This window comes from Rhinopithecus roxellana, chromosome 8, assembly GCF_007565055.1.
Source record: "Rhinopithecus roxellana isolate Shanxi Qingling chromosome 8, ASM756505v1, whole genome shotgun sequence".
Classification (NCBI taxonomy): Eukaryota; Metazoa; Chordata; class Mammalia; order Primates; family Cercopithecidae; genus Rhinopithecus; species Rhinopithecus roxellana.
Genome location: NC_044556.1, coordinates 119,386,230 through 119,408,561, shown reverse-complemented (window position 1 = coordinate 119,408,561; position 22,332 = coordinate 119,386,230). Strand labels below are relative to the sequence as shown.

General features: G+C 39.0%; 1 protein-coding gene across 5 annotated transcripts in view; it reads left to right on the top strand.

The window, feature by feature from the left end:
- CCDC181 (coiled-coil domain containing 181) overlaps positions 1–22,332 on the top strand; it is a 52,226-nt gene that overhangs the window by 18,096 nt on the left and 11,798 nt on the right. For 3 of the 5 annotated variants that reach the window (XM_030937208.1, XM_030937209.1, XM_030937207.1), the window contains exons 5-6: positions 13,206–13,360; positions 15,634–15,964. In XM_030937208.1, coding sequence (XP_030793068.1) covers positions 13,206–13,360; positions 15,634–15,793 — 315 coding nt within the window. In that variant the 3' untranslated portion in view covers positions 15,794–15,964. Of the gene's footprint in view, positions 1–13,205; positions 13,361–15,633; positions 15,965–22,332 lie in introns of those variants that run through there. The other 2 variants (XM_010360915.2, XM_030937210.1) reach the window with 2 other exon arrangements.

Sequence of the window (22,332 nt, the reverse complement as noted above, 5' to 3'; positions counted from 1 at the left end):
TTTTTGATCTTTTTTGGCTTAAAGTCTGTTTTATTAGAGACTAGTATTGCAATCCCTGCTTTTTTTTTTTTTTTTTTTTTTTGCTTTTCATTTGCTTGGTAAATATTCCTCCATCCCTTTATTTTGAGCCTATGTGTGCCTTTGCACATGAGATGAGTCTCCTGAATACAGCACACCTATGGGTCTTGACTCTTTATCCGATTTGCCAGTCTGTGTCTTTTAGTTGGGCCCCATTTACAGTAAAGGTTAATATTGTTATGTGTGAATTTGATCCTGTCATTATGATGCTAGCTGGTTATTTTGCCTGTTAGTTGATGCAGTTTCTTCATAGTGTCAATGGTCTTTACAATTGGCATGTTTTTTGCAGTGGCTGGTACCCATTTTTCCTTTCCATATTTCGTCCTTCCTTCAGGAGCTCTTTTAAGGCAGGCCTGGTGGTGACAAAATCTCTCAGCATTTGCTTGTCTGTAAAGGATTTTATTTCTCCTTTGCTTATGAAGCTTAGTTTGGCTGGATATGAAATTCTGGGTTGAAAATTCTTTTCTTTAAGAATGTTGAATATTGGCCCCTACTCTCTTCTGGCTTGTAGGGTTTCTGCAGAGAGATCTGCTGTTAGTCTGATGAGCTTCCCTTTGTGGGTAACCCGACCTTTCTCTCTGGCTGCCCTTAACATTTTTTTTCTTCATTTCAAACTTGGTGAATATGACGATTATGTGTCTTGGTGTTGCTCTTCTCAAGGAATATCTTTGTGGTGTTCTCTGTATTTCCTGAATTTGAATATTGGCCTACCTTGCTAGGTTTGGGAATTTCTCCTGGATAATATCCTGAAGAGGGTTTTCCAACTTGGTTCCATTCTCTCTGTCACTTTCAGGTATAGCAATCAAATGTAGGTTTGGTCTTTTCACATAGTTCCATATTTCTTGGAGGCCAAGTTTGTTCCTTTTCATTCATTTTTCTCTAATCTTCTCTTCACACTTTATTTCATTATGTTGATCTTCAATCTCTGATATCCTTTCTTCCACTTCATTGATTTGGCTATTGATAGTTGTGTATGTTTCACCAAGTTCTTATGCTGTGTTTTTCAGCTCCATCAGGTCATTTATGTTCTTCTCTAAACTGGTTATTCTAGTTAGCAATTCGTCCAACCTTTTTTAAAGGTTCTTAGCTTCCTTGCATCGTGTTAGAAAATGCTCCTTTAGTTCAGAGGAGTTTGTTATTTCCCACCTTCTGAAGCCTACTTCTGTCAATTCGTCAAACTCATTCTCTGTCCAGTTTTGTTCCCTTGTTGGCAAGGAGTTGTAATCCTTTGGAGGAGAAGAGGAATTCTGGTTTTTGGAGTTTTCAGCCTTTTTGCGCCGGGCTTTCCTCGTCTTTATGGATTTATCTACCTTTGGTCTTTGATGTTGGTGATCTTTGGATGGGGTTTTCATGTGGATATCCTTTTTGTTGATGTTGATGCTATTCCTTTCTGTTTGTTAGTTTTCCTTCTAACAGTCAGGCCTCTCTGCTTCAAGTCTGCTGGAGTTTGCTGGAGGTCCACTCCAGACCTTGTTTGCTTGGGTATCACTAGCAGAGGCTGCAAAACAGTAAAGATTGCTTCCTGTTCCCTCCTCTGTAAGCTTTGTCCCAGACGGGCACCCGCCAGAGCTCTCCTGTGTGAGGTATCTCTCGACCCCTGCTGGGAGGTGTCTCCCAGTTAGGAGGCACGGGGGTTAGGGACCCACTTGAGGAGGCAGTCTGTCCCTTAGCAGAGCTCAAGCACTGTCCTGGGAAATCTGCTGCTCTCTTCAGAGCTGGCAGGCAGGGACATTTAAGTCTGCTGAAGCTGTGCCGGCAGCCACCTTTTCCCCCAGGTGCTCTGTCCCAGGGTGATGGGAGTTTTATCTATAAGCCCCTGACTGGGGCTGCTGCCTTTCTTTCCTATATGCCCTGCCCAGAGAGGAGTAATCTAGAGAGGCAGTCTGGCTTTGCCAAACTGTGGTGGGCTCCGCCCAGTTCCAACTTCCTGGCTGTGAGTGGAAAACTGCCTACTCAAGCCTCAGTAATGGTGGACGCCCCTCCCCACACCAAGCTCAAGCATCCCAGGTCAACTTCAGACTGCTGTGCTGGCAGTGAGAATTTCAAGCCAGTGGATCTTAGCTTGCTGGGCTTTGTCGGGGTGAGATCCACTGAGCTAAACCACTTGGCTCCCTGGCTTTAGCCCCATTTCCAGGGGAGTGAGTGGTCATCTCTCGCTGGCAGTCCAGTATGAAGAAAAACTCCTGCAGCTAGCTCGGTGTCTTCCCAAATGGCTGCCCAGTTTTGTGCTTGAAACCCAGGGCCCTGGTGGTATAGGCATTCAAGGGAATCTCCTGGTCTCCTGGTTGTGAAGACCCTGGGAAAAGCATGGTATTTGGGCCATATTGCACTGTTCCTTATAGCACAGTCCCTCACGGCTTCCCTTGGCTAGGGGAGGGAGTTCCCTGACCCTTTGTACTTCCCAGGTAAGGTGATGCTTCACCCTGCCTTGGCTCACTCTCTGTGGGCTGCACCCACTGCCTAACCAGTCCCAGTGATATGAGCAGAGTACCTCAGTTAGAAACGCAGGAATCACCTGCCTTCTGTGTTGATCTCGCTGGGAGCTGCAGACCGGAGCTGTTCCCATTTGGCTGTCTTGCCAGCCACCCCTGTATTTAATTATAATTATTGATCTGATAGTTTTTAAATCTGTCATTTTGATATTTGTTATCTATTTGTTCAATTACTCATCCTTTTCTGCTTTCTAATCAAGTGTTTAAAAAACAGTCCTTTTTATTTTCTTATATACTTTTTAGGTATGCCTCTGCATGCTTTTTTAAAAGTATTGCTCTGATTATAATATATATAGTGAATGTGTGGAATATCACCTTTTGAAGAATTTTTGTTTTCCTTTTGCTGGATCTAGAATTTGAGGCTGATAGATATTTTTCCCCTGCAGCATTTTAAAGATGATGTTCAATTGTTTTACAACGTCCATTGTTTCTATTCAGAGGTCGACTATCATTCTTATCATTATTCTTGTGTATATAATAAGTTTTTTTCCTCTTGCTTCTTTAAAATTTTCCTAGCTTTGGTTTTTAGAAGTTTATTACATGTGTGATTTTCTTTGAATTTACCTAACCTCGGTTTTGCTGAGCTTCTTGGATCTTTATGTTCATGTTTTGTACCAGATTTGGGAAATTCTCAGCCACACTATTTCTTCAAAGGTTTTTATTTTTTATGTTTTTTTTCTACTTCATCTTTTTTCTCTTCTCCTTCTGAAAATCAAATTTTACATATGTTAGAACACGTGCTGTTATCTCATGTTACTAAACTTCTGTTTACTGAAAATTTTTTTCCTTTGTTCAGTTTAAATCATTTCTGTTGATCCATCTTGAGGCATCAGTACTTCTGCAGTGTTCATTCCACTGTCAAGCGCATTCAGGGAATTTAGCTTGTGTTTTTTTTTTTTTTTTTTTTTTTTTTTTTAATTTTTTTGTAGTGTTTGTTTAATTTCTTTTTTTTAATTATACTTTTAAGTTCTAGGGTACATGTGCACAACATGCAGGTTTGTTACATATGTATACATGTACCATGTTGGTGTGCCGCATCTGTTAACTCATCCTTTACATTAGGTATATCTCCTAATGCTATCTCTGCACCCCACGACAGGCCCCGGTGTATGATGTTCCCCACCCTGTGTCCAAGTGTTCTCATTGTTTGATTCCCACCTATGAGTGAGAACATGCAGTGTTTGGTTTTCTGTCCTTGTGATAGTTTGCTCAGAATGATGGTTTCATCCTTTTTTATGGCTGCATAGTATTCCATGATATATGGAATATATATACATGTGCCACATTTTCTTAATCCAGTCTCTCACTGATGGACATTTGGGTTGGTTCCAAGTCTTTGCTATTGTGAATAGTGCCGCAATAAACATATGTGTGCATGTGTCTTTATGGCAACATGATTTATAATCCTTTGGGTATATACCCAGTAATGGGATGGCTAGGTCACATGGTATTTCTAGTTCTAGATCCTTGAGGAATCGCCACACTGTCTTCCACAATGTTTGAACTAGTTGACAGTCCCACCAACAATGTAAAAGCATTCCTATTTCTCCACATCCTCTCCAGCACCTGTTGTTTCCTGACTTTTTAATGATTGACATTCTAACTGGTGTGAGATGGTATCTCATTGTGGTTTTGATTTGCATTTCTCTGATGGCTAGTGATGATGAGCATTTTTTCAAGTGTCTGTTGGCTGCATAAATGTCTTCTTTTGAGAAGTGTCTATTCATATCCTTTGCCCACTTTTTGATGGGGTTGTTTGATTTTTTGTTGTAAATTTGTTTAAACTCTGTAGATTCTGGATATTAACCCTTTGTCAGATGGGTAGATTGTAAAAATTTTCTTCCTTTCTGTAGGTTGCCTGTCTACTCTGATGGTAGTTTGTTTTGCTGTGCAGAAGCTCTTTCGTTTAATTAGATCCCATTTGTCAATTTTGGCTTTTATTGCCATTGCTTTTGGTGTTTTAGTCATGAAGTCCTTGCCCATGCCTGTGTCCTGAATGGTATTGCCTAGGTTTTCTTCTACAGTTTTTATGGTTTTAGGTCTAACATTTAAGTCTCTAATCCATCTTGAATTAATTTTTGTATAATGTGTAAGGAAGGGATCAGGTTTCAGCTTTCTACTTATGGCTAGCCAGTTTTCTCAGCACCATTTATTAAATAGGGAATCCTTCCCCCATTTCTTGTTTTTGTCAGATTTGTCAAAGATCAGATGGTTGTAGATGTGTGGTATTATTTCTGAGGGCTCTGTTCTGTTCTGTTGGTCTGTATCTCTGTTTTGGTACCAGTACCATGCTGTTTTGGTTATTGTATCCTTCCACTATAGTTTGAAGTCAGGTAGTGTGATGCCTCCAGCATTGTTCTTTTTGTTTGGGATTGTCTTGGCAATGCAGCCTCTTTTTGGGTTCTATATGAACTTTAAAGTAGTTTTTTCCAATTCTGTGAAGAAAGTCATTAGTAGCTTGGTGGGGATGGCATTGAATCTATAAATTACCTTGGGCAGTATTGTCATTTTCACGATATTGATTATTCCTATCCATGAGCATGGAATGTTCTTCCATTTGTTTGTGTCCTCTTTTATTTCATTGAGCAGTGGTTTGTAGTTCTCCTTAAAGAGGTCCTTCACATCCCTTGTAAGTTGGATTCCTAGGTATTTTATTATCTTGGAAGCAATTGTGAATGAGAGTTCACTCACGATTTGGCTGTTTGTCTGTTATTGGTGTATAGGAATGCTTCTGATTTTTGCACATTAATTTTGTATCCTGAGACTTTGCTGAAGTTGCTTATCAGCTTAAGGAGATTTTGGCCTGAGACAATGGGGTTTTCTAAATATACAATCATGTCATCTGCAAACAGGGACAATTTGACTTCCTGTTTTCCTAATTGAATACCCTTTATTTCTTTCTCCTGCCTGATTGCCCTGGCCAGAACTTCCAACACTATGTTGAATAGGAGTGGTGAGAGAGGGCATCCTTGTCTTGTGCCAGTTTTCAGTGGGAATGCTTCCAGTTATGCCCATTCAGTATGATATTGGTTGTGGGTTTGTCATAAATAGCTCTTACTATTTTGAGATACGTCCCATCAATACCTAGTTTATGGAGAGTTTTTAGCATGACGGGCTGTTGAATTTTGTCAAAGGCCTTTTGTGCATCTGTTGAGATAATCTTGTGGTTTTTTATCTTTGGTTCTGTTTATATGATGGATTACGTTTATTGATTTGTGTATGTTGAACCAACCTTGCCTTCCAGGGATGAAGCCCACTTGATCATGGTGGATAAGGTTTTTGATGTGCTGCAGGATTCGGTTTGCCAGTATTTTTTTGAGGATTTTTGCATTGATGTTCATCAGGGATATTGGTCTAAAATTCGCTTTTTTTGCTGTGTCTCTGCCAGGCTTTGGTATCAGGATGATGCTGGCCTCATAAAATGAGTTAGCGAGGATTCCTCTTTTTCTAATAATTTGAATAGTTTCAGAATGAATGGTATCAGCTCCTCTTTGTACCTCTGGTAGAATTTGGCTGTGAATCCATCTCGTCCTGCACTTTTTTTGGTTGGTAGGCTACTAATTATTGCCTCAATTTCAGAGCCTGTTATGGGTCTATTCAGGGATTCAACTTCTTCCTGGTTTAGTCTTGGGAGGGTGTAAGTGTCCAGGAATTTATCTATTTCTTCTAGATTTTCTAGTTTATTTGTGTAGAGGTTTTTGTAATATTCTCTGATGGTAGTTTGTATTTCTGTGGGATTGTTGGTGATATCCCCTTTATCATTTTTTCTTGTGTCTATTTGATTCTTCTCTCTTCTTTATTAGTCTTGCTAGTGGTCTATCGATTTTGTTGATCTTTTCAAAAAACCAGCTTCTGGATTGATTGATTTTTTGAAGGGCTTCTTTTATCTCTAACTCCTTCAGTTCTGCTCAGATCTTAATTATTTCTTGCCTTCTGCTAGTGTTTGAATGTGTTTGCTCTTGCTTCTCTAGTTCTTTTAATTGTGATGTTAAAATGTTGATTTTGATATTTCCCGCTTTCTCCTGTGGGCGTTTAGTGCTATAAATTTCACTTTAAACACTGCTTTAGCTGTGTCCCAGAGATCTATACACTGTGTCTTTGTTCTCATTGGTTTCAAAGAACTTATTTATTTCTTTTTATTTTTATTTATTTTATTTTATTTTATTTTATTTTTTATTTTTGACCAGGCTGGAGTGCAGTGGCACAATCTCGGCTCAGTGTAACCTCTGCCTCCCAGATTCAAGTGATTCTCCTGCCACAGTCTCCTGAGCAGTTAGCACTACAGGTGCACACCACCACGCCCAGCTAATTTTTGTATTTTTAGTAGAGACAGGGTTTCACCATGTTGGCCAGGATGATCTTGATCTCCTAACCTCATGGTCCACCTGCCTCGGCCTCCCAAAGTGCTGGGATTACAGGCATGAGCCACCGCACCCAGAACTTATTTATTTCTCCCTTAATTTTGTTATTTACCCAGTAGTCATTCAGGAGAAAGTTGTTCAGTTTCCATGTAGTTGAGCTGTTTTGAGTGAGTTTCTTAATCCTAAGTTCTAGTTTGATTGCACTGTAGTCTGAGAGACAGTTTGTTATGATTTCTGTTCTTTTACATTTGCTGAGAAGTGCTTTACTTCCAACTATGTGGCCAATTTTGGAATAAGTGCTATGTGGTCCTGAGAAGAATGTATATTCTGTTGATTTGGGGTGGAGAGTTCTGTAGATGTCTATTAGGTCTGCTTGGTGCAGAACTGAGTTCAATTCCTGGATATTGTTATTCACTTTCTGTCTCATTGATCTGTCTAATGTTGCCAGTGGGGTGTTAAAGTCTCCCATTATTATTGTTTGGGAGTCTAAGTCTCTTTGTAGGTGTCTAAAGGCTTGCTTTATGAATCTGGGTGCTCCTGTATTGGGTGCATATATATCTAGGATAGTTAGCTCTTCTTGTTGCATTGATCCCTTTACCATTATGTAATGCCCTTCTTTGTCTTTTTTGACTTTTGGTTTAAAGTCTGTTTTATCAGAGACTAGTATTGCAAACCCTGCTTTTATTTTTGTTTTCCATTTGCTTGGTAGATCTTCCTCCATCCCTTTATTTTGAGCCTATGTGTGTCTCTGCACGTGAGATGGGTCTCCTGAATACAGCACACTGATGGGTCTTGATTCTTTATCCGATTGCCAGTCTGTGTCTTTTAATTGGAGCATTCAACCCATTTACATTTAAGGTTAATATTGTTATGTGTGAATTTGGTCCTGTCATTATGATGCTAGCTGGTTATTTTGCCTGTTAGTTGATGTGGTTTCTTCCTAGCATTGATGGTCTTTACAACTGGCATGTTTTTTCAGTGCCTGGCACCAGTTGTTCCTTTCCATGTTTAGTGCTTCCTTCAGGAGCTCTTGTAAGGCAGGCCTGGTAGTGACAAAATCTCTCAGTATTTGTTTTTCTGTAAAGGATTTCATTTCTCCTTCACTTATGAAGCTTAGTTTGGCTGGATATGAAATTCTGGGTTGAAAATTCTTTTCTTTAAGAATGTTGAATATTGGCCACCACTCTCTTCTGTCTTGTAGAGTTTCTCCCGAGAGATCTGCTGTTAGACTAGTCTGATTGGCTTCCCTTTTTGGGTAACCCGACCCTTCTCTCTGGCCACCCTTAACATTTTCTCCTTCATTTGAACTTTGGTGAATTTGACAATTATGTGTCTTGGAGTTGCTCTTCTCAAGGAGTATCTTTATGGTATTCTCTGTATTTCCTGAATTTGAATGTTGGCCTACCTTGCTAGTTTGGGGAAGTTCTCCTGGATAATATCCTGAAGAGTGTTTTCCAACTTGGTTCCATTCTCCCCGTCACTTTCAGGTATACCAATTAGACGTAGATTTTGTCTTTTCACATAGTCCCATATTTCTTGGAGGCTTTGTTCATTTGGTTTTACTCTTTTTTCTCTAAACTTCTTGTTTCATTTCATTCATTTGATCTTCAATCACTGATACCCTATCTACCACTGGATCAAATTGGCTACTGAAGCTTGTGCATGCGTCACATAGTTCTTGTGCCATGGTTTTCAGCTCCATCAGGTCATTTCAGGTCTTCTCTAACTGTTTATGCTAGTTAGCCATTCTTCTAATCTTTTTTCAAGGTTTTTAGCTTCTTTGCGATGGGTTCGAACATCCTTCTTTAGCTCGGAGAAGTTTGTTATTACTGATCGTCTGAAGCCTCTCAACTCATCAAAGTCATTCTCCATCCAACTTTGTTTCGTTGCTGGGGAGGAGCCGCGTTCCCTTGGAGGAGAAGAGGCACTCTGATTTTTCGAATTTTCAGCTTTTCCGCTCTGGTTTCTCCCCATCTTTGTGGTTTTATCTACCTTTGGTCTTTGATGATGGTGATGTACAGATGGGGTTTTGGTGTGGATGTTCTTTCAGTTTTTAAATTTTCTTTCTAAAAGGACCCTCACCTGCAGGTCTAGTGGAGTTTGCTGGAGGTTCACTCCAGACACTGTTTGCTTGGGTATCACCAGCAGAGGCTGCAGAACAGCAAATATTGCAGAACAGCAAATGTTGCTGCCTGATCCTTCCTCTGAAAGCTTCGTCTCAGAGGGGCATCCAGCTGTATGACGTGTCAGTTGGCCCCTACTGGGAGGTGTCTCCCAGTTAGGCTACTCGGGGGTCAGTGACCCACTTGAGGAGGCAGTCTGTCCGTTCTCAGATCTCAAACTCTGTGCTAGGAAAACCACTACTGTCTTCAAAGCTGTCAGACAGGGACATTTAAGTCTGCAGAAGTTTCTGCTGCCTTTTGTTCAGCTATGCCCTGCCCCCAGAGTTGGAGTCTACAGAGGCAGGCAGGCCTCCTTGAGCTGTGGTGGGCTCCTCCCAGTTTGAGCTCCCTGGCTCCTTTGTTTAACTATTCAAGCCTCAGCAATGGCAGACATCCCTCCCCTAGCCTCGCTGCGCCCTTGCAGTTTGATCTCAGACTACTGTGTTAGCAGTGAGTGAGGCTTTGTGGGTGTGGGACCCTCCGAGCCAGGTGTGGGATATAATCTCCTGGTGTGCCGTTTGCTAAGACCCTTGGAAAAGTGCAGTATTAGGGTGGGAGTGTCCCGATTTTCCAGGTATCGTCTGTCATAGCTTCCCTTGGCTAGGAAAGGGAATTCCCCGACCCCTTGTGCTTCCTGGGTGAGGCAATGCCCTGCCCTGCTTCGTGGGCTGCACCCACTGTCTGTCAAGCCCCAGTGAGATGAACCCAGTACCTCAGTTAGAAATTCAGAAATCACCTGTCTTCTGCATCACTTATGCTGGGAGCTGTAGACTGGAGCTGTTCCTATTCAACCATCTTGGATCCTTCTATCAGTTTATTTTTTTAAGTTTCCGTTTCTTTACTGAGATTCTCTGTTTATTCATTATATTCACCTTTTCATTTCTTACATATTAGACCTGTTTTATATTCATCTTTCTATTTCTTAAATATTAGACCTGTTTGTATCTAAATGCCAATATCCATGTCATGTTAGGATCGATCTGTTACTATTGAAGGCCTCTTTCTCTAGATTATGGGTCACGTTTTCTTGTTTCTTTAGATGTCCAGCGATTTTTAAAAATTGGTTAATAGACTGTGGATCTTTACCCAATAAAAAAGTTGTAAGGAAATCTAGAATACACTGTTTTCCTTTAAAGGGTATTGAATTTTTTTCTGGTAGGCAGTTAAATTAGTAAGGCATCCTCTTGATCCTGTCAGACTTTGTTTTATGCTTCGTTAGGATGGGTTTAGTTTATTTTTGTCCTTAGTCCTAGAGCATGGTCCTTACTCTAGGACGTGATCCATACTTCCAAAGCATGGCCTTTTTAGGGTTGTAAGTGGTTGACCAAGGTAAGCAATGAAGTATTCCCACTATAATTGGATTGGAACTCCAATGTCTCCAAAACTATGCAACCTTTGTAATCTTTTTCATTAACAGCAGCCACTCTCTGTCAGACCTTACAGAGCCTCACTCTACACATGTGCACCCCAGGTCTTGCCAAGGTCCAAGGGAAACCCCTACATAGACTTTTGGACCATCCCTCCACATGACTGCTTCCTTTCTAGTACCTTGTCCTGGAAATTCAGCTGTCTCAGCAGCCCCAGACTCCTATCTCTGTTTCATGAGCCCAGTGGGACTAATGACTGTTTGATGCTATGGCTCCTCCTTCCTATACTGTTGTCTGGAAAGTATCACCAAGTTCAGAGCCAGGGTGAATATGGGGGTTATAGCATGTGTTTTCTTACTCTCAGTAATCAAGCTGCTGCATACATTTTGTCTAGCTTTATGGCTAATTAGGGCAGAAGGGTAAATCTGATACCAATTACTTCATCATGGATAGATGCAAAAGTCTCCAATTCAGCCATTTATCCTTTTTTTATAATCAGATAATTTAATCCATCACTAATTATTTATATAATTCATATTTTATCTTTATAATTTTTTATTTTCCTCTAATTTTTTATTTTGGTGCCCTCCACTTTTGAGAGTTATTTGCTATGATCTTATGCAGTGACATCTTTGCGTACCAATGCAGTCTATCATTTTGATGATAGTTCTGCTGTAATTTACTTTAAATTTTAAAAATACATTTTCTTGAATTTTTATTATACTAATAAACCTGGAATAATTTTAAAAATGATCATTTAAAGCATGACATAAAACTATCCATTCAATTTTTGAGCAAACTATGTTGGTTCTATCTTCAGTGCATATACAGAGTCCCACTACCCTAATCTAAACCAGTATTTTCTTCTGTTGCCTGGACTGTTACAAAAGCCTAAAAACCCAGCCCTCTTCTACCTTGTCTCTCCCTCATTCAGTCTGTTTTCCACATAGCAGCCAGAATGATATTTCTAAAGTGGTGAATAAACTGTGTCACTTATGCTCAGAAACCCCCAATGGCTTCTCATCTCAAAATGAAATCCGAAGTTCCTACCATGGCCAGCAAGGTTATATGTTACCTGATCCCTGCTACTTCCCTGACTTCATCTTCCACTCTTCAGCTACTTTGCTACAGCTTCACTTTGACTTCTTTGCTATTTATTGATCATGCCAAACACAATCCCTTTTAGCTCCTTTGCTCTTATTGTTACCACAGCTTTTCTCCAGATATCCCATAACTTCCTCCCTCACTTTTTATTTAAATACCATCCTTTCTCTTCACTGCTGCCTTTATTACTCTCCTTCCCATGTTTTCTTTTGAATCAGATCAGTCAGTCAATCAGTCTGTCACTTATTTTTATCCTGTCTGTGCAGAACACTGTCCAATAGAACTTTCTGGGATGATGGAAATTTTCTGTATTTGCACTGTCCATTAGAGTAGCTGCTAGCCATGTGTGTCTGTTAAGCACTTGAAATGTAGCTAGTATTACTGGGAAACTGAATTTTAAATTTTATTTAAATAGCCACTTATGACTTGTGGTTACTGTATTGTACAGTACAGAATGTGTGAGAGAGGGAACCTTAATTTTATTAATGCAACTCAGTACTTTAGTGCTTGTTAGGTAGTAAATAGTATGAATATCTGTTGAAAGAACAAAAGAATGGGGATACCTATGTATCCTGTTGCTCCCTGAATCCTTGACTCTTTAAAAATATTTTAACTTTAAAATTGTATTTAATTGACACATAATTTTATGTATTTATGGAGTACAGTGTGATGTTTTGATACATGTACACATTGTGTAATTAGCATATTACCTCAAACACTTGTCATTTCTTTACAATGAGAACATTCAAAAATCTTCTCCTCATTATTTTGAAATATACATTATTGTTAACTGTAGTCACTCTACTCTGTAACAGAACACCAGAACTTATTCCTATTACTTTGTATCTGGACTCTTTTGATCTGTAACTCCCAATTGAACACTTTTCTGTCATTTCTAGCCATTCCCAGACTTCCAGGTGTTTGGCAATGATTCTTTAGATCCAGGGGTCCTCTCCACAAAGTTCAGTTGTGCATCAAAGATCCTGAATAATCTTCTACATTAGACTAGAGCATATTTGGCAATGTGGGTTACAAACAAGGGAAAAATGCAAGATACAGGAAACAGATGAGGGAAATGCAAGATATAAGCTCGATCACAAAGCTTATATTTGGGGGAAGTATTAAATGAATGTATCTTTTCCTTTTGCATTCTAGCCAGGAATCCACATGAGGTCACACTATTCCCAAGGGCAAAGAGTACCAAATCTGTCCTCTTTTTCTTCTTGATTCCTCCAAATAAGAGCTCTTTCAACTTCTGAAAATTCCCTGAAGATAATATTCATCATGAACTTTGAGGGAGCACGAAATAAGCCACTCCTACTAGCTTTTTCTTATGTTAAAATTATCATGGCTGTTATCTTTATAAGAAAATTCTTATGACTGAAAATCCTTATGGCTACCATTTACAATAGGAACTACAGTTTTGAAAAATGGGCTTAGCAGTTAAGTAACTTCTGAAAGATATTCTTAAAACTTAAGCGTGATGTATTTGGTTTGGATACTAGGAATGCAGGTAATGAGGCTGGCATTATTATGAAAAATTGAAGAGCAGGAAATGTATTATTGTAGGATCCTATAAGCAGGGCTTCAAAACGTAGTTCTTGTTTATCTAAACTAAGTAAAGCTTGTTTTTCTAATCAGCAGGAAAACAGAGATCCACAACAAGCTTTTCGATTATGGCTTAAAAAAAAGCATGAAGAGCAGATGAAAGAAAGAAAGACAGAAGAACTAAGAAAGCAAGAGGAATGCTTATTCTTCCTTAAAGGAACAGAAGGCCGGGAAAGGGCCTTTAAACAGTAAGTTAAAGGCAGGGCATTTCCCCCCTCCTCCTTCCTCATGGTCATTTAAAAAGTTATATGATAAATTAAGATTGAAAAAAAAAACCTTCAAAATGTTTTCTCTTACAGCACATACCTATTCAGTTTTAAATTCATGCTTTTAAAAATGTATAATTCTTTAACTCCATTATATATATTATATATATGGAGTGTTTTATATACATGCATACCAATTTTTCTTCAAGATACTTTTAAATACTTAAATTATTTCTTATAGCACCAGTGTGATAGCCTTTGATACCTTATCATTTATTGTTTGTTTGTTTGTTTCTGTGAGAAATGGGTCGAAGATTGGTTATGCTTCTCTTACAGAGCCCTCAGAAAAACTGAATTTATCAGTAAATGCAACCAATAAATGCACTGTATTTACCAATAAATGCAACCAATAAAAGTTGCATTTACCAGTAAAAGAAAGGTGGACTAAGGAGGAAAATCTGTATAGACCAAAGGAGATTTGGGTACATATTTTGGTAATTTAAGGCAAACCTGATTTTTTTTAGTTATTTGGGTAAGACACTGCATTGCCTAATTCTGACAATACAGATGTGGCTGCATATTTTTGCTAGCAAGCATGGGAGAGTTGGGGGACAAAATGTGAATATTGAGTCCAATTGTTTGAAGTTCATTTCCTTCTTTCGTCTCTTTTGCTCTTTCCTTCTTTCCCTCCCTCCCTCCCTTCCTTTTCTTTCTTTTTTCTTTTCTTTTTCTTTCTCTTTCTTTTTCTTTTTTTCTTTCTTTCTTTTTCTTTCTCTCTCTCTTTCTCCTTCCTTCCTTCCTTCCTGCCTTCCTTCCTTCTCTTTCTTTCTTTTTTCTTTTCTTTTCTTTCCTTTCCTTTTTCCTTTCCTTTCCTTTTTTTCCTTTCCCCTTTCCTTTCCCTTTCCCTTTCCCTTTCCTTCCTGTCACCCAGGCTGGAGTGCAGTGGCATGATCTCAGCTCAGTGTAACCTCACCCTCCCAGGTTCAAGTGGTTCTCCCACCTCAGCCTCCCGAGTAGATGGGACCACAGGTGTGCACCACCACACCTGCCTAATTTTTGTGTTTTTTTTAGTAGCGATGGGGTCTCACCATGTTGCTCAGGCTGGTCTCAAACTCCAGACCTCAAGTGATCTGCCCACCTTGCTCTCCCAAAGTGCTGGGATTACAGGCGTGAGCCACCATGCCCAGCCTCCTTTTTCTTTTTCTAACATACCCTTTTATTATAACAGAAACAGTAAATGTGCATTGTAAAAATGGAGCAGTTTCAAGTTACTTTTTCATCACCCAGAAATTGTGACTGTTAGCACCAGTGTGCATACTGTCTAAGTATTTCTCTGTACATACATTTTCAATATCAAAATACTGAGATCATACTGTATATGTTATTCTGCAATCTGCTTTTCATTGTCAATATTACCTAATATCCAACCCATATTCATTTATTCCCCAACTGACCCATAAATGAGTTACAGTTTATTTGCTTAAACTAGTAGCCAATTCAGAACCACATATCATGAGATTATGATATTTAGTAAGTTTCTTTTTTCTAATACACTTATTGTTTAGATTTCGGAAAAAAAACCCAGGTATATATGTATGTGCATATATATATATACACATATATATACACACACACACACATACCACATACACACTTATATACCAGGTATATGTGTATATGCAGTTATTTTTGCTATTATTTAAACAAGGTTTAAGACTTGAATTTGTTAGAATGTGGACTTTTCCTTTCCTACTTTTGATGTTTTCATGTTTGGCTTATTTTTCACTTTAAGAACTATTTTGTGGACTTAAAAGCTCTATAATTTACCTGTAAGAAGAGTAAGGCAGAATTTCTGCATGACAGTATTCTTAACCTAGCTAAGTAATATTTTAGAATACAGCTAGTTACAAAGTGTAAGTTATTTGAAATCTACCAAATAGTAAGAAATCCTATTTTTAAAAAAAGAATAGGACCTACAGCACACATAAAATAGTGTTTATTATTAAAAAACCAATTAAGTTGGCAGTTCATCATAAGAGAGATAATTTCAAACATTTGACCCCAAATCTAACTATCCTTTCTTGTTGAGCCTTGGGTGTAATCTACATTTTTCAATTAATACTTAAAAAGTTGTGTTGTGACAGTATTTCATTGTAAAGAAATGTCCATTTATTTTGTCTATAGTAGTAACTTTATAGCATGAAGAGTGTATTCAGGTTGATACTCACCAAATCTGATCATGCCTCTTTCTACAGATGGCTAAGAAGGAAACGAATAGAAAAAATAGCAGAGCAACAAGCTGTCAGAGAGAGAACTAGACAGCTCCGACTAGAAGCTAAGCGTTCTAAACAGTTACAGCACCACCTATATATGTCAGAAGCCAACCCTTTTCGTTTTACTGATCATTATAACTGAAAGTTTCTATTAAATATTTCAGTGGGCAGCTGCTATCAAAATTTTGGATATAATTTCTTATGGTCTGTGTACTTGGGTTGTACTCTAAATTATGGAAATGGTATTTATCTTTTATTGACAGTGAATTTTTTTTAATACTAGAACAAAATAAATTTTTTTTCTCACAGTGTTATAATGTGTTGTGCTGTCTTAGTCTGTGCAACCAATTGAACAAATGAATTCTATGTCTTTCTACTTCTAAATTATTTTATTAATGTTTCTAGCTGAAAACACAAGAAAGGTACAGATTTCTATTCATACTTCCTATTATTGTTAAAAAATTACAATGGAACATTTCATAAGTTTGAAGGAGTGACTCCTTAAACAAGCCTGGTTCACGGCCTTAAAGTCCTATTTATGTCAACTTTGGATTTGAATAATCATGGCAAGCTAAGCAATAGGGTAGGCCTAATTCCACCTGTTAGTACCTTAAGAAATACACCCTATATGTGAGAGCTAAACATTGTGTACTCATGGATATAAAGATGTCCCCAGTAGACAGTGGGGACTGCTAGGGAGTGAGGGAAGAGAGCAAGGGTTAAAAAACGTATTGGGTACTGTGCTCTCTATGTGGGTGATGGGACCAGTCACACCCAGACCCTCAGCAACATGCACCATTCCTATGTAACTAACGCATGTATGTATCCCCGAATCTGAAATAAAACTTGAAATGATAAAATAGCAATTATGTGTAATACTCTTTTAGGTATGTTACAAAATTAGCTAACTTTTATTGAGAGCTTAAAACATTTTAAAATGTATTATAAATGCTTTATATAAATAATGTAATCATATATGACAACCCTATTAGTGTCATTCTGCAGAGGAGGAAACTAAAGTATATAGACATGAACATTTTGTTCACATAGACTGATCTGTATGGTTGCAAAATCCTTTCTCTTAGTTATATTATAAAGATTACATTCCTTGGTAGAGTATGTGAGATATTTAAGAGTATACAAGAATCCAGTGTGTAGAGGAATAGTACTTCTGATACATGTAAGAGCATGTAAGGGGTAGAGGACAAAGGTAAGCATACAAGTGTGATGGAGAATGGACAATCACTGTAAGCATTCTGGCAAAGCTATAAAAGACAAAGTTCTGGCTGGGCGCGGTGGCTCATGTCTGTAATCCCAACACTTTGGGAGGTTGAGGCAGGAGGATCACTTGAGGCCAGGAGTTTGAGACTGGCCTGGCCAACATGGTGAAACCCCATCTCTACTAAAAATACAAAAATTAGCTGGATGTGGTGCCATGCACCTGTAGTCCCAGCTACTCAGGAGGCTGAGGCACAAGAATTGCTTGAACCCCTGAAGTGGAGGTTGCAATGAGCCAAGTCGTACCACTGCACTCCAGGTGACAGAGTGAGACCCTATCTCAATAAAAAGAGACGAAGTTTTTTTTTTTTTTCTGAAACAGAGTCTCGCAGTCACCCAGGCTGGAGTGCCGTGGCATATCTCGGCTCACTGCAACCTCCACCTCCCTGGTTCAAGCAATTCTCCTGCCTCAGCCTGCTGAGTAGCTGGGATTACAGGTGCCCGCCACCATGCCCAGCTATTTTTTGTATTTTCAGTAGAGACGGGTTTCTCCATATTGGTCAAGCTGGTCTCAAACTCCTGACCTCAGCTGATCCACCTGCTTCAGCCTCCCAAAGGTGCTGGGATTACAGGCGTGCGTTACGAGTTACTGCACCCAGCCAGTTTGATTCATTTTTACCTTTTTTATATGGTGTGAGGTAGAGTAAGAAAAAACAAACTGTTTTTCCTTCTATACTCTCAATACTCAGTACATCACTTCTGACACCAGATGTTTAGGTTGTTTTCCCTAAGACCAAACAATTTCCCCATTTTCTGCAGGCACCAACTAGGTATTCTACAATTCAATTCTGACACTAACCAGAGTTAATGCAGACCTTACACCCAGGCTCAGTCCCATGAAACTGCCCCCTACTTCGGACATCAATTGCAAATAACAGGTCCCCCAGTTACAGTTTCCACAGTAATTTGCTAGAATGGCTCACAGAACTCAGAGAAACACGTTTATCTCTTTTTAAAAGGATACAACTCAGGAATAGCCAGAATGAAGAGATTCATGGGGCAAAGTATGGAGGAAGGGTGGTGGAGCTTCTATGCTCTCGGTACCTGCACATGTTCAGCAACCTAGAAAGCTGTCTTAAACCTTTTGGGTTTTTATGGAGTGAGGGGCTTCATTATGAAGGCATGAATGATTAAATCATTGGCTACTGGTGATCAACTTAACCTTCAGGACTTCCCTCTCCCCTGGAGGTCTGCTCTCTAATTACTTGGTTGGTTCCTCCTGGCAACTACCCCCCATTCAGGTCCCCCAGACATTAGTCATTTCATTAGCATACAAAGACACTCACAGCTTGGGGACTTGGGATGTTCCCAAGGGTTTTAGGAGCTATGTGCCAGGAAACCGGTACAAGACCAAAATATGTATTTCTTCTTCTATCACAATATCACAGAGGTTCAACTTTTTTTTGTATGTGTACATTCAGTTATTGCAGCATCATTTGTTGAAAGTCTGTTGGCCACAGATGTATGGGTTTATTTCTGAAGCCTCAATTCTATTCTATTGATCTGTATGTTAGTATCATCCGTACTTGTGCCAACAGCCCACTGTTCAGATTACTGCAGCTTTATAGTAAGTTCTGAAACCGGGAAGCGGGAGTCCTCCAACTTTGGCCTTTCTGCATTGTTTTGACTATTCATGGCATTTACAATTCCATATGAATTTGAAGGTCAGCTTTTCCATTTTTGCAAAAAGGCCTTTGGAATTTTGGTAGGGCTTTCAGTGAATCTGTAGACTGCTTTGGGTAGTACTGCCATCTTAATAATATAGTCTTTCAATACATGAACACAGGATTGTGGCAGGCCAGGTCTCACTCATGCAGGCCTCCATAACAACTGTTTTACTACTGACTGAGAGGGGTTAAATTAAATATTAAAAGCCAGTCCCTTTATACAAAGGCTAGGATGACATAAAAGCCCATCAAGAGTTTTGCCTAGGCCTTTCCTGGGCCTTAAAGCATGACAAAATAATAAAGGAATTCTTTACAAGGCCCATTTAGGATTAAACAAGTTTTATTGTGGGTCTGAAGAAACTTCCCAGGCCTCCACATACAAGTTATTGGGGGTCTGAAGGAACTCCCCAAACCTCCGTGATTTAGCAGGAGACAAGGGTAATCCCCCCAGCACCTGGACCCATTTAGATTAAGTAAATTTACTGAGGCTCCAGAGGAAGGTCTTCAGGACTCAGATCTTAGTTATAGATTAAAAGAAGTTAATCACATCCTTAGATGAATGCACACTTACACATGGACATATAGCTTAGGTATATAAGCTCTGGAAAACTTTGTAATTTTGAGTTGGTCTGGCAATAATTTCCAGGCTTTCTCCCTGTAACCGGTTGCAGAAATGAAAACTCTTTTCCTCCCCAGTTCATTTGCATCTCGTTATGGGCCACAAGAAACAGCAGCCCGATGACCCTCAGTTTGATCTGGGAACAAAATTTGGTGGGTCAGCCAGGAGAGACCAGAATGGTGCTGCATTTAGCAGTCAGCGGCTTGCAACGAGACAGTCTTCAGGGGCATCCCAGCAGCTGCAGGTGAGATTTTCCCGGGGACCCTCTTGAAGGCTGTCCCGTGCTCAAAAGTGCGCATCCCTTACACTACTGGGTTAGAATGGAGATCAGGAGCGGAGGAACTCAAAGGGTGAGTTAACCAGATGGTATGCCGCCGGGAGCCTATTGATTTCCTATCTAGGCTTGTTAAGCCATTTGTCCGGCACTGGCAAGGGAAGCAATAAGGCTTGGTTGTACACCCGCTTTGCATTTTTATTGAGATCAGGTTTTGAATCTGTTTTGCCCAAGTGCACTTCCCCTTGTGTTGTCCAAAATTTGTCTCCACTTGTTTGTGTATCTGTCTCACTCCTTTTGATACCATGTAAACTTAAAAACGGGAGGTATTGGGTCCATTTCTGCTGAGAGGCCTCTGGGAAGGAAAATACAATTTTTAGGAGCTCAATGGTTAAGTCAGCTTAATTAAAAGCTAACATCCAAGATATGTAAATGTATGTGTGCACATGTGCATGCTTGTATTTAAAAGGCCTTCATGTTTTTGTTTATTTCTCTCTTGGGACCTTGTCTTTTTGAGCAAAAGTTTTTTTCTTCTCGGTTGACTGAATTCTGTTTTCTTCATTAATAGCTATTGCAACAGAAGCTACTCTGGGTTCTTTAAGAAAAAATGTAATTTAGACACTTAGAAATCTCGTGTGGAAAAAAAAATTTTTTTAAGTGCACTGTAAAAGCATTACATGGTCTAGCCTCAGAATAATTCTCCCTTTTTGAAAACCTCTTTCCTTTATAAATTACTCAGGTTATTTCTTTTTGTAGCATGAGAATGGGCTAATACATGTCTTTCTAGGAGTTTGTCTGTAAACTACCTAGTTTATTGGTGTACAGTTTTTCTTTATGTAAGGTTACTAATAATGTCCCCACTTTCATTTCTGCTTTTAGTTTTACATGTTTTATTTTTCTTAGTATGGCTACAGATTTGTCAATTTGGTCTTTCTTTTTAAAGAACTAACTTTTGACTTCTTTCATTATCTCTCTCGTTTTTCTATTCTCTATTTTATTTGTCTGCACTCTAATCTTAATTTCCTTCCTTCTGCTCACATTGGGTTTAGTTTGTCCTTTTTTTTATTTCCTTAAGGTATTATGTTAGATTGCTCATTTGAGATATTTTTTATTTTTTAAATTTAGCTCACTAACTCTTATCTTTATTGTTATTGACACCGTTAAACCAACAGTTGCAGAAGTGTGCCACTAGTTTGTGGTTACAAGAGTGTAATTTTTTTTAATTGTAACATGTGTAAAATTTACCATTTTAATATTTTTTAAATGTACAATGCAGGAGCATTAAGTGGACTGACATTGTTGTACAATCATCATCACTGTTTATCTCCAGAACTTTTTTGTCATCCCAATCTGTAATTCTATACCACCAAATAAAAACTTCCCATTCTATACTCTCTCCAGGCCCCGACAACCATTCTTCTGCTTTCTGTCTCTACAAATTTGTCTCTTTTAGGAATTCATCTAAATGGAATCATTTGATATTTGACTTTTTGTGTCTGACTTATTTCACTTAGTGTAATATTATAAAGGTTCATCTACATTGTAGCATCAAATTTCATTCCTTTTTAAGGCTGAATAGTATTTCTTCACATGTATATACCAGATTTTGTTTATCTATTCATCCATTAATGGACACTGGGTCATATCCACCTTTTGGCTATTGTGAATAACGCAGCTGTGAACACTGTTGTACAAATATCTATCCCAGTTTCTGCTTTCTTTTGGGAATCTACCTAGAAGCAGAATTGCTAGGCCATATCGCAACTGTATGTTTAATATTTTGAGGACCTGCCACACTGTTTTCAACATTTTACATTCCCAAACACAATGCATAAGGGTTCCAATTTCTCCACATCTTTGACAACATTTATAATTTGCTCTTTTGATAATTGCCATCCTAATGGATGTGAAGGGATATTAATTTGCATTTCCTTAATGAGTAGTTATGTTGAGCATCTTCCGATGTGCTTATTGGCCATCTGTATGTCCTCTTTGGAGAAATGTCTATTCAGGTCCTTTGCTAATTTTTTTTTTTTTTTTTTTTTTTGTTTTTTTGAGATGAAGTTTCTCTTGTTGCCCAGGCTGGAGAGCAATGCGCGATCTTGGCTCACTGCAGCCTCCACCTCCTGGGTTCAAGCAATTTGCCTGCCTCACCCTCTCAAGTAGCTGGGAATACAGGCATCCACTACCATGCATGGCTAATTTTTTGTATTTTTTTTTTTTTTTTTTGAGACAGAGTTTCACTCTGTCGCCCAGGCTGAAGTGCAGTGGTGGCATGATCTTGGCTCACCGCAACCTCCGCCTCCCAGGTTCAAACAATTCTCTGCCTCAGCTTCCCAAGTAGCTGGGATTGCAGGCGCCCACCACCATGCCAACTAATTTTTTGTATTTTTAGTAGAGATGAGGTTTCACCATGTTGGCTAGGCTTGTCTTGAACTCCTGGCCTCAGGTGATCCATCCACCTCAGCCTCCCAAAGTGCTGGGATTACAGGCATGAGCCGCCATGCCCAGCCCCTTTGCTAATTTTTATTGGGTTGTTTTTTGGTGGTTGAGTTGTAGGAGTGCTTTATATATTCTGGACACTAGACAGTTACCAGATATATGATTTGCAAATATTTTCTCCCATTCTCTGTGTTGCCTTTTCACTGCATCTTTTGATGCACAAAAATTGGAAATTTTGATGAAATTCAATTTATCTATTTTTTCTTTTGTTGCCTGTGCTTCTGTTGTCATATTCAAAAAATCATTGCCAAATACAATGTCGTGAAGCTTTCCCCTTATGTTTTCTTCTGAGACTTTTATAGTAAGTAAACCTAAAAGAAAAGGCTGAAGAATCAATTGGA